The 12,762-nt window shown below is 45.0% G+C and overlaps 1 protein-coding gene across 6 annotated transcripts in view; it reads left to right on the top strand.

Moving 5' to 3' along the window:
- LOC121437847 (myomegalin-like) overlaps positions 1–12,762 on the top strand; it is a 209,651-nt gene that overhangs the window by 93,802 nt on the left and 103,087 nt on the right. For all 6 annotated transcript variants that reach the window (XM_041637929.1, XM_041637932.1, XM_041637935.1 and 3 more), the window contains exon 5: positions 10,278–10,354. In XM_041637929.1, coding sequence (XP_041493863.1) covers positions 10,278–10,354 — 77 coding nt within the window. The remainder of the gene's footprint in view (positions 1–10,277; positions 10,355–12,762) is intronic.

Raw genomic sequence — 12,762 nt, 5'->3', positions numbered from 1 at the left:
CTCTGGCTTATTTGCAATCTACTATAAATCAACTATTTAATTGGTTAGACGTAAGCTATAATCCTTTGGGGGCTGTGACTGACTTGATATTTCTAAAGGCCGTTAGAGTGCCTTGCCCAACAAGGGTTGATGCTTATTAAGTATTTGACTGGGGAACAAAATAAGCAAGGGCTGCCATCTCCAAATCAGCTACCTTGCCCTCTGCCCAAAGAGCATCTTTTCCCTGCGTTCCTGTCTCCCAGTCTCTCGCCTTCCCTCTCCCCTCTCTCCCCCCACACTTACACACATCCTCTCACACACTCACACTCCAGCCCGAGCCACCCTTGCCCAAACACTTAATCTTAGAACGTCAGCGCACTCAGATGTCCCTGTCTACGTGTGTCCAATCTAAGCAAGTCAGCGTGGCTTTAGGACCCGACGAAGAGGTAGCGGAGGTTGGGCTTGAGGCTGTGTCCCGAACAAAGCGGCACAGTTCGGACACAGGGCTTGCTGTTGTAGAAACCAAACTTTTCCACTTGTTTTTTTTTTTCCATCTCCTCTGGAGACCGGGCATTCAAGCTGGTCCTGGCAGGGCAACCACTCTGGCATTGCACAGTCTGACGATGGCAAGACACTGCCCTGTTGTCCTTTCCAGGCAATGAAGGACACGTGGCCCTGTTGGCGCAACCTCTATGCCTAATTTGGGCCTTCGCTGTGCAACTGAAGCTTAGACTCTGTGGGACGGCAGGCCTATGCCTCAGAAACCAAGCCTTCCTTTCTGGGGAAGTCTAAAAACTTAACGTTTTGCACAGGAACCCTGCTGGCCAGCTGTCTCACATTCACAAGCATACTGGCAGGGTTATGATATATTTTTTTTAGGCAGGGGGAAAAGGTCCCAATTTGAATGAATCAAATGTTTACAAAGCTTCGGCAAAGAGTCCTACTACCGGCACTGTTAATGTCTGCACCCACTGGAGGTCTCCAGTTCTAGTTTTGCTTTGAAACTTTGTGGCTAGAAGGAAAAATTTACTTATAAATGAATTCCTTCAGAAACTACTAAACTGATCTCTCAGGAACATACAGGCACCACCACCTCGTACCGCAGTCAGAAGGATAGAATTCCTTATGCATTGGTGGCGTACCCAGGAGGCAGAGGCAGGCGGATCTCTGTGAGTGAGTTCGAGGCCAGCCTGGTCTACAGAGCAAGTTTCAGGACAGCCAGGGCTGTTACACAAAGAAACCCTGTCTCAAAAAAAAAAAAAAATTCCTTACGAAAACACTGTGTGCTTTACTGTTTTCTGCAGAGATGTGGTCTTGTCCTGGTGTACAGGGAGCACTTCTGTACTTCACTTACTAGAAAGGGTGTGAAGCCCATGCATTAACAGCTACTTCTCACTGGGGTAGACAGAACAGTGGGAGGCTCTCATGAAAGCCCCAAACCTTTCCTCCCATCCAAGCTATTTCTGTTTGAGTTGCTTGAATTTACAGGATTGGCTAGGGTGGGATTTTGCTTCATTTATTTTTGTCCCAAATAATGACTCGTTTGTAGCAGGCCTGCTCCTCTCTGCCTTCTTCTAGTTCCAGACGTGCATTAGGTTCCCTGAAGGCTGACCTGACTTGCCCCTTGCTGCACAGGGACCTCCCTGAGCTCAAGTCTGTGAGGCCAGGAAAAGCCAACTTTAATCTCTGATGCGGATCGTACTCTCTGATTTTATCATGCATGTTGACATGCTGTCAGTGTTTTTTCTCTCTTTCTCATATGTATATATGTATACATATATCCATATACACACATATGTGTGTATGTATATGTGTGTATACAAATATATACATACGTGCATAAGTAGACTGTGTGTGTGTGTGTGTGTAACATAAGTCATGGTCCCTATCATTAGAAGCTGGAAGATATCAGCACGCACGCGCGCACGCACACACACACCCACACACACGCACGCACGCACATAGGGCCCTACAGTTTAATACCCGAACAAAAAATGCAGCTAAAGACCATTGCAAAATGTTTTTAATTATTCACTCCCTAAACTTACATAGAAAGATACCAAGGGCAAAGTACGTCTGTTAAAGCCTAGAGGGAGGGCAGATGCTTACAATAACTGATATAAGAAGGAGTGAGGTGGGTGCATTCTAGAAACAGACATTGGATGGCCACAAGTCCTAGCTTGCTTGGGAGAGTCCTGACTTTCACCTGTTGCCCCTGCATCCTAATGACACCAACCTCAGGATGGATGCTGGCTTCTCCTCATCTTGCACTGCAGTGAATCCCAATGAACGTCAGGTTTAGAAGGAGAGAAGACACCGTAGGCCGGGAGGGGCTCAGGCAGAGCCTTGGTAGCTTTCCAGGACAGCTGCATGATTGGTTGACAATCAGTAAGAGTCCTTGTTTCCGGAGGAAGGTGGCACCACTGAGCATGGAGGGGTCTTGGGACCGTGTCTTCATGAACTATCATCTCTCAGAACTCAGCTCAGAAAGGTGTGCTGCCAGATACTGACTCATGGCGGCATGAGCCTAAGTCAGAACAAAGGGGGACCACCAGCACGGGTGACCCGAGCAGGTATGAGAGAGGAAGGGTAAGGGGACTATGGCGGTGAGAGATGACTTGCGAGGTTGCGGGTTCCTCTTGAGACACATCTGACGTGCGGGTTATTTCTGCCTTTCTTCCCTTGCAGCATCTAGTTGCAGACTGGCTTCCTTACGTTTGGGAGGTGCTTAGAGGTAGCTTTCTTCTCTCTGCTCATCAGCATCAGGAAATAGACTGAGCACCACCGTTTTCTGGAACGCGGAGGGCTGGAGGAAGCTGATGAAAGGAGCCAAGTGTTCTTTGCTGTGACTCTAGTTTAGGTAATTCCAGAAAGGAAAAAGAAAAAATGCCAAGAATCTAAGTGCTTATCTTATAATGAAAACCCCCTCTTTGACTTTATGGGAAATTCAAAATGTGCACAAAGATAAAGAGAGTAGTATTTTTTGTGTCCCTGCTCCATGTCCTGGGGACCTCGTCCCCAGCTTCGGCAGTTCCCTGTGAACCTCGTTCTTCTGGTTGATCTCACTGCAGTACTCTTTCTTCTCCTGTTCTCAGCTTCCTACGGCAACTCTCAGACATCATACGACCTTGCCTGGCAACGGGCCAGAAGAGACCTCTCATAAGTTCTTTCTTCAGAACATAAGCACCATAACGTTACTATGCACAGAGTTTGAAGGCACTTCCTTAACACCAGCTGATATCCAATCCATGCTCAATTTCCTCTGCCAAATGTTCACGTTCAGATCTCCAGACCTTCATGTATCTGAGCTTCGGTGTAGTGCAGAGGAGTAGACCTTTGACCCTTTCAGGGGAAAGAGGAGGAAAGTAAGACAGGAGAGGAGGCTGGAATCCAGTTTATTTAACCCATTGTCTTCAGTGAGCACGTAGAACACCAGTTAGAGAGTGCTCCCAGATTAAAACAGGAAATCTTTTAGTTGATTTTTCAATTTGACATTTTTCATGTATGTGTGGTGTGGTGTGCATGTGGGGTGTGTGTGTGTGTGCGCGCGCGCATATGCATATGGAGGCCTGTGTTTGGTGTAGGAAATCATCCTCCATCGCTCTTCTACCTCAGTCATCAAGATAAGGCCTCTCAGTCAATCACAGAGCTCGCCCGCATGGCGAGTCTTGCTAGTGAGCTTGCTCTGGGGAAAATCCTTTGCCTCTGTCTTCCAGGGTTAGAATTACAGATGCCACCATGCCATCTGCCATTTATTTGAGTTTCCAGGAATTCAAACTCTAGTCCTTGGGCTCTCAATGCAAGCCCCTTAACTACTGAGCCAGCCTGGCCCCAAATTGTTAAAAGACTTTAAATGAAAGGTTTTTCATTCAGTCTCACAGTGTTATCCTATACCCTATCTGCTTTGGATAGCAGAACTCCGTCTATGAAACGAAACTCAAGTTTGCAATGTAAATTTTAAGCATGGGATTGCTGGTAATGCAAGAAGCTCCAAAGACCCAGGGAGCCTCTCACTCTGAGCTTTTTATTAGGCATAATCACATGCAAAGATACTATACAGTCATTATACCATGCTTGCAAGGAGTGGAGGGCTTTGCTTACACATGACCAGGACAAGGATGCACGGATAGAAAAACATATGGGAACACAACAAACCTTGTCCATCTTAAGAAATAGCATCTCCCCAGACAGCTGTCATGAAGACCATTCCCCTCCGTCCATCTGTCCATCATTCTCTTGTTAGTATACCTACTTGTTGGATTTATTCTGTCATGAATAGTGCTGGGAAATTTTTTGAAAATAGTATTTTTTAAAGATTTATTTATTAATTATGTATACAGTTTTCCCTGCATGTATGCTGCAGGCCAGAAGAGGGCACCAGATCTCATTACAGGTGGTTGTGAGCCACCATATGGTTGCTGGTAATTGAACTCAGGTCCTCTGGAAGAACAGTCAGTGCTCTTAGCTTCTGAGCCATCTCTCCAGCCCTGAAAACAGTATTTTTAAAAGAGATGATCGTACTGTGAATTACAGAGCAGCCGATCCATTTAGAGCTCAGACAGAAGACCTGGAAAGAGTGAGCTGACTGGCCACGCCACGGTTTCTTACCTCAGTCCCAGGTGAACGCCGAAGGAAATGCAGGCAGCGAAATCATTTTTCGTAGAGTGCAGTGTTGACTGTGGATGCTGTTGAGACTCTGCTGCAGTTTCGTCTAACACAGCAAATGTTGTCTAAGTCCGATCAGTTGCTAAGGTGTCAGCCCTGGCTTCTGATTCTACATGCTGACATTGTGACGGAGCCTAATGTCTTTCTTATTGGACTTAAGCTTCAGCACTGAAAATTTTCCTTGAGTTAGTTGGGTGGCTATTCCTTTTAGGTGCACGCAGCAAAAGAGTTGACTCACACCCTCCCCACCCCAGCTTCCCTTTCTTTGGTATATAAATTTCCCTAGATATCTCTTTTTTTGTTGTTTTGTTTTGCCGCCCCCCCTCCACCACCACCACCACACACACACACTCCAGGCAGGGTTTCTCTGTATTACAGTCCTAGCTGTCCTGGAACTTGCTCTGTAGTCCAGGCTGGCCTTGAACTCACAGAGATCCGCCTGTCTCTGCCTCCCAAGTGCTGGGGTTAAAGGTGTATGTCACCACTGCCTGGTTTCTCTAGATATCTTCATGCAACCCTGCTGAGATTTACTGATATGATAAACAAATGTAGTTTGAGACCTACTTATGCTATACTTAGAATTTACACAAGAACATTTACTTGTGGGCATAGACAAACATGGCCAACTGTGCCATCAATTATGGGAGACTCATAGTTCTACTCCCTGGCCCCCGTTTTCATTTCTCTTCACTACTAATCTCAGTAGACTAAAGAGAAGAGAGTTCAGGTTGGGAATTCATGCTCAGCTGCTGGGGCATCCTGCTTTTAGTGTAATAATTTCCTCTCTATGCTATGAAGTAGTCTACTATATGATGGCATCTCATAACTTCAGCTATCTCGGACAGAGCAGACTCTTACTGTTGTTGTCAGGAGTAGCCAGCGTTTTAAATGTTTACAGCAAGCCAGCTGTTTTTATAAGTTATTTCATTTAGTTGTATTAATATCTTATGAGATTGGAGCCACTCTAGTCCCCTCGACAGGAGAAAACGAAGGGTTTTAGGGGCCAGGTGCCTCTTCTGGCCTCGAACTCTGGCTGTCGCTGTTACACCTACTTCTTCCATAAAGCCTTTCAAAGATGGACTCCATGCAGCCCATTTTCTAACTGTGGTTTACCACAGGGAACTAAATCAGACAAAAGTGAGAATTGTGTCCAGAGCTGGTATCTGTCTGAAACAGAGAAGCAGGTGCGGAAGGCTGCATTCTGTTTCTGCTTTTCCCTTAGAGGTCACCTTCCTGGCTTTCAACTTCCTTAGCTGTAACATAAACGACCTGAAGTGAAGAATTGCCAAAGTCTTGGCTGGTGAACGTCTTCACACAGGGGGTGTCTGGCTGTGATTTGCACACCATCTCACTTAATCCTGTGAAATGGTCACCGTTGTCTTCACTGATAAGGAAAGCAGCCACACAGCCCCTGAGGCTCAGCGTGCTTAGCTAGGCACTGTAGGAAGCTGGTTCTCTGTGACTTAGGACTGGTGTCCTCAGAACCTCCCACAGCCCCACATTCCTTGTAGGTGGGTTTGATTTTGCCTTAGAACATGCAGATTTCGTGCAACATTGCTTACAAGGGACTTTTGGGAGCATTGTCTGCTGACCAGTTGGTGTGTGTTAGAGATTCCGTCAACATCAGGACGGAATCTCTAATCAACATCATCTCTAATCAACAAGAACTGATCAGGTTATCTATGCATCCCAGGATTTCCCCTGGCTTTCCAGCTGTGAGATGTTGTTTATTTACTCAGCTTAGTCTATCTGAGCTGGCTCAGCAGACATCTGGACTTACCCAGTTTAGTTAAGTTAGCTGGGAATAAAGACCGTCATTGCCAGCTGGGTGGTGGCGCACACCTTTAGTCCCCCAGCACTTGGGAGGCAGAGGCAGGTGGATCTCTGAGTTACAGCCCAACCTGACTTACAGAGTTAGTTCCAGGACAACCAGGGCTACACAGAGAAACCCTGGCTCCAAAAACCAACCAACCAACTAACCAAAAACCATCGTTGTCAGTACTTCAAAAACATAGATTAAATTGGCTTTTATGTTAGATTTAAAATCAGATTAGCAAAATGGCTCAGCAGGTAAAGGCCCTTAAAATGAAAGCATGCGGACCCAGGGTTCATCCCCAGAATCCACGCAAAGGTAGAACGAGAAGAAACAGCTCCATTAAATTATCCTCTAACCTCCATGTGTGTCAAGGCATGCGTACCCAAACACACATTAGATACAACCAACAATAATAATAAAATACAAATTTTGAGAAGACTTACACACATTTTACCCATTCTCCATCACTTTCTGAGCAGAGAAACATTAACAAAGTTTAGCGAATTCAACAACCGAGCCTGCTAGTAGCAGGAACAATAGTCATCTTAGGAGTCCTCTTTTCGGTGCCACATTCGGAGTGGCAGATCCATGTGAAATATTACGATGTCAGAGAAAACAGACTGTCACTGTCCCCTGACGGTAATTTTGAAGTTGGTGGTGGTGATGATTATAAATATTATATTTATGGTATGTGTGTTAAAGCACTGTTCTGGGAGACTGAGAACATGGCTCAGTTGAAAAGTGTTTGCTGCCCAAGCACAAGGACCTAAGTTCAGATCTCCGACACTCATGTAAAATTGAACTCAGTGGGGACAGGCTTCTAACCCCAGCCTCGGGGGAGACAGAGACACTGGCCAGTCAGCCTAGCCTAGTTGGTGAGCTTTAGGCTCAGAGAGAGACCCTGTCTCAAAATATAAAAATGAAGAGCAACAAAAGACACTGGACATCAACCTTGGACCTCCCCATTCATACACATGTACCTGTATGTGCACATCATACACATATCACTAACATGCACACACATACACCATCCTAAATCCTTGGCACAGATAGTCCTTAGAATGCCACATGGGCTTGATATGAAACTACTGAGCCTTTTCCTCATAAAAATAAATTGAAATACTCTTTGCCAGTGGTTGATCTTTTTACAGGACTAGAATCGCTTAATACAAGTTGTTCAGTTTAATTTGAATATCCGAGCAATGGCAATATTTACTATAAGTATTGCAAGGAAGATGCTTAAGATTTAAAAACGATTTATTACTTTTTTGAAATCCAATTTGAACTGGACAGTCTACAGTTTTAATTGCTGAGTCATGGAACCCTAGTGTTACACTTCATGTAGTGTTCATGAAGCGATAACTTCAAAATCACCCTTGGTAAGACCAAACTATCATTTTCTTCTTAAATATTGTACTGCGAGCCTTGAAGAAATTATGGTATTCTAATTTCATCTGACATCGACCTATGCTGTACCTCAAGCCCAAAGCACAGACTGTCCCCTGTCATTCCTGCCAACATATCAGCTAGACACTCACTAGAAAACAGGACCTAAAACACTGTGAGCCCAACTTCTTGCCTGCTAGAAAATGCTTACTAACCCAAATATTTAAACCAGGCTTCCACTGTTCCCAGGTAGTATTCCCGTCTCACCCATCTTTTATGAGACATGAGTTCTGAAATCTTTCATAAGTATCACATGGTATCCTTGTGTTGCCTTTGACACCAAGAAGTTGGTGGTTGGCACGCGGGTATCAGAATAAAATGTGTCACACTGCTCTGGCACCCTGGTGTGTGTCCCTTTCCTGCACTTCGGCTGTTTTGCTAGCCTTTGACCAGTGGCCTCTTCACTCTTTTTTCTCCTTGTACTCATTGAATTATTAAAAATTATTTTATCTTTGAGATTATAATACAATAACATCATTTACCCTTTCTCTTTCCTCCCCTCAAACCCTCCCATATACCCTTCCTTGCTCTCTTCAATGCATGGCCTCTATTTTTCATAAATTGTCATTACATGCTTATGTGTATGTAAACACACACACACACACACACACACACACACACACATATATATATATATATATATATATACATAACTACAACTTACTCGGTCTGTATAACGTTATTTGTATGTGTCTAGGACTGGCCATTTGGTATTGAGGAACCAGTTGGTGTGCTTTTCCCCCCCGGGGAAAACTATTTCTCCTGCTCTCTGCATTCCTGGTTGCCTAAGTTTTTTGTGTAGGGCTGAGGCTGTGGTCTTTCCTTTATTCACCTTGGCAAGTCTGTTGTTGTTGTCCTTGTTCAGCTCACGTTTAGGTGTTGATGCTAGTGAGACTTTCTGGGTGTATCTTCCGACATGACTAGTGTGTCTCCGATTGCCACTGGCTCCCCCTCCGGTTTCCTTCACACGGCTTTCACAAACCTGCTGCAAACCTTCTTCATCCCTTTCTTTTGTGTATTTCACGTGTGTATATGTGTAACATATGTAAATGACTGCATATATGTGTGGGAGAGCATGCCCCAGGAGGTAGCCAGTCTGACGCCTGCTCTGTCACTCTGTTTTATTCCCTGGAGCAGGATCTCTCACGGAACCTGGATCTGGCTTGATTGGCAGCTGCAAGTCCCAGGATTCTGACATCTCCACTCCTCGTCTTTCTTCTCCCCCCTTCACCTCTGTTTCTCCATGCTAGGGTCACAGGCACACACAACCACACCAGTTATTTTACATGGGTGCTGAGGAGCTGATCTTAGGGCCTCATGCCTCTACAGAAGCATTGTTAGCCACCGAGCCCCCTCCTGGCTCCGCTAATGTTGTACGTATTGATCTCCCATTCCTCAAATACAGCAGGCTGATTAATCTGCAGGGGCCACACCGTGCAAACGTAACTAAATCTTTGTCCCTACGTTACATCATTCCTTTATTCCTTTCTTCTGTTTGCCAAAATCTTACTTGTTGCTGCCTTACCCCAATAAGAATCGTTCCCGACATAGATCCACCACTGAAGACCACTAAATTTATAAAAATCTAATTGCATAATAAAATTTATTATACTGTTTTTAAAACACACACACAATATTTTTTCCTTAAATAATTAAACCCAGGGCTGGGAGACAGTTCCGTCGGGATAGTACTTGTCATGTAGATATGATGACCTGACTTTGATCACCAGCACCTACTTCAAAAAAATTAAATAAAATAGAAAAGGCGGTGTGGTGGTTTATACAGATAATCCCAGGGAAAAGCTGGGTATGGTAGGGTGACATTGGTAATCCCGGTGCTGGAGAGACTGAGACAGGTGGAGTTCTGGAGCCCACTAGCCAGACAGCCTCACCTAACCTAGAAGAGTTCCAAAGTAGTGAGAAGCCTTACCTCAAAGGAGGTAGATAGCTCCTGAAAAATGATCCTTGGTGCCCTCTGCCCGACCTCTGACCTCTGCTGTCTACCTGCGCATACCCATGCACCCTCCCACAGGAACTCACATAACTAACCCCCTTCACATTTTAAAACATATTGTAGCCTATAGTGGCAGGAAAGATTTGTTTTGCTATATATCTGTCCTCTAACGTTTTAGAGAGCTGATGGCCTAGGGCATCATTTGTCATCCAGGGGCAGTGACAGACAGGCGGGAAGCATGGAGAGCAGCATCGGGGAATTTCGGATCTGAAGAGCTTGTTTACAGATCCATCTGGGTGTCCACATACGCCGAGGGTTTTGCAAAGGGCTGCGAGGCTGACCAGAGCTGAAGTCAAATAGGAGTCAGGATAGCGAGAGGCAGCCACTAGTGACGGTTAATGTCTGTGTGCTTTGCAGAATATCGAGCTGAAGATTGAAGTGGAGAGCCTGAAACGAGAACTCCGGGACCGGAAGCAGCACCTGGAGAAGACACGGTGAGTTGCAGGTCAAGCTCTGTGCCGAGCAACGTGTGCACAGGAGCTCCGTCCTGCCCCGAGTTCCGTCCTGCCCCGAGCTCCGTCCTGCCCCGAGCTCCGTCCTGCCCCGAGCTCAGGCCTGCCCTGAGTTCGGTCCTGCCCTGAGCTCTGTCCTGCCCCGAGCTCCGGTTCACTCACCCGAGAAGAATGGGTTCAGACGCAAAGTCCTGAACCTTAACCTTCACATCGGAATGCAAGTCTTATTGGGACGTGAAGCCATGAATTTCAAGTTTCCTCGGATGCATCTGTTTCTTAGTCAGATGCACCTTGCCGTGGGTGGGTGGGTGAGTCTCGCAGAGCTGAGACTGCAAATTTCCTGCTAGAGAGGAAAGAACTAGTCAGGAGGCAGCAAACGCTGAGCGTTTGCAAAGAACATTTGTCAGAAATGACCAGTCAGTCTAAAAAACAGATACAATATCAAGAGCTGGCATAATGTCTAGGGAAAATCGTCATTCTCATGTTCTTCTGGTGGACGTGAGCAGTATGACATTGATTTTGGTATGGTTTATTAATTTTTAAGGTGAAAAGACTCAGATAATCCCTAGAGGAACTCTATTCCTCATAAATAAAGGTGCCCATGAAAGGATCATTCTTTGTAATGGCAGAAAACTTGAGGCCACCATCCACTAGTCGACCAATGGCTGAACAGTACATCTGTCCTGTGGCCTATTACACAGCTGTTAAAAAGCAGGACCTCTGTCGGTTTTGGCAGAAAGCCCTTGCTAGGGTAAGAGGAAGAGCACTGAGCGCTGTTCACAGCGCAAGTCTCTTGGAGTAAATGTGTGTCCTCGTTTGTTGTCCTGTTGCTATGGTAAGTCATTGACCAAAACTAGTTTGGATTGGAAAGCATGTATTTTGTCAGGCAACAGTTATTACTAGAGGAAGTCAGGCAGGAATTCAAGGTAGGAACTGAAGAGACCATGGAAGAATGCTGCTTATTGACTTGCTTAGCTAAATTCCTTATACAACCCAGGACCACCAGCCCTGGGATAACACCGCCCACCTCCTGCATCAACTAACGATTAATAAAATGCCCCGCTGGTAGTGGTGCATGCCTTTAATCCCAGCACTCGGGAGGCAGAGGCAAGCAAATCTCTGTGAGTTTGAGGCCAACCTGGTCTACAAGAGCTAGTTCCAGGACAGGCTCCAAAGCTACAGTGAAACCCTGTCTCAAAAAACCAAAAAAGAAAGAAAGAAAAAAGGAAAATGCCCCTATAGACATGCCCACAGGCTTTTTCAATGGAGAAAACGCCTCAGCTGAGATTCACTCTTCACAGGGTAGCTATATTACGTGGACAACTGAAACCAATATGGCCATATGTTTGCTTTATTATGCATAGAAAACAAACAAACAGACCTGGAGGGTTGCAACCAAACTCTTGAAAACCACTCTCTTTAGGGGAGTAAAGGGAGTGTTCTTCTAGTGGGAAGAAAACTTGATTTTTCCCTCCTTTTATATACTTTCGTCAGGATGGTTAGTTACTCTAGCCATTTGCCGTGGCACACACCTGCCAGCCTAGTACCAGGGAGGCTGAGGCAGGAGGATCAGGAGTTTAAGGCCAACCAGACTATGTAGCAAAGTCTTGTTGAGGCAGACTATGCAATGAAACCTTGTCTCAATAAATGAAAAGGTTAATTTTGTAATGTGTGGTTTCTGTCATTGTTTAAAAACCAGTTTTAAATGATGGGTGGTATAATATATTCTGTGATCCAAATGTGTTCAGTGTGATCTGACACCCCCTTTGAATCTATAGTATGGCTTGGGTTTTAAGATAGCTAGTTAGATCAGAATTCTGAAAGTCATCTTCAGGTATATGTAAGATGTTGGCATTACTAAATAACAAAACAATGAATAAAAGGATTTTCTTATTAGGGTTGAATCTTTGGTGGTTTGTATTAAGAAAACTTGCCTGCCATTGTACACTCTAGAAAACAATATAGCAAAACATTTTGAGAGCTCTGTAACACTTCAAAATTGTTATATCATTTTTATATTTACTTTGATAAGGGTGACATCTTTTCTAAAATATGTAGAATAGGGATATAGGGAGTTGAGTTTATCTCCGGTGATGAAAATGTCCTCCATTCCCTAAAGCTTTTAGTCCTGGACAATCAGGTGACTTCCACAAGGGATGCGAGGCTAAAGGAGAAGCTGGTTCCCTAAAGTCACCGTTGTTGGATGCTTAGGTTATTTCTTTGACTTTTGCCCCTTCCTACTTCACAAAGGATACACGAGGCCAACACCAGAAGATGGGTCTAGCCTCTGGAATTGTGCTGATTAGCACCCACTAAAAACCAAGGAATTCTGAAATCTCTGGGAACAACCAATTTATCTCCATGGAAAAAGTGCCCCAGACTTGGTGGTC

The sequence above is a fragment of the Microtus oregoni genome, unplaced genomic scaffold, assembly GCF_018167655.1.
Source record: "Microtus oregoni isolate MIOR12 unplaced genomic scaffold, Mior012 000054F_ref0000373, whole genome shotgun sequence".
Taxonomy (NCBI): Eukaryota; Metazoa; Chordata; class Mammalia; order Rodentia; family Cricetidae; genus Microtus; species Microtus oregoni.
This window is presented reverse-complemented; position numbering and strand designations above follow the sequence as displayed.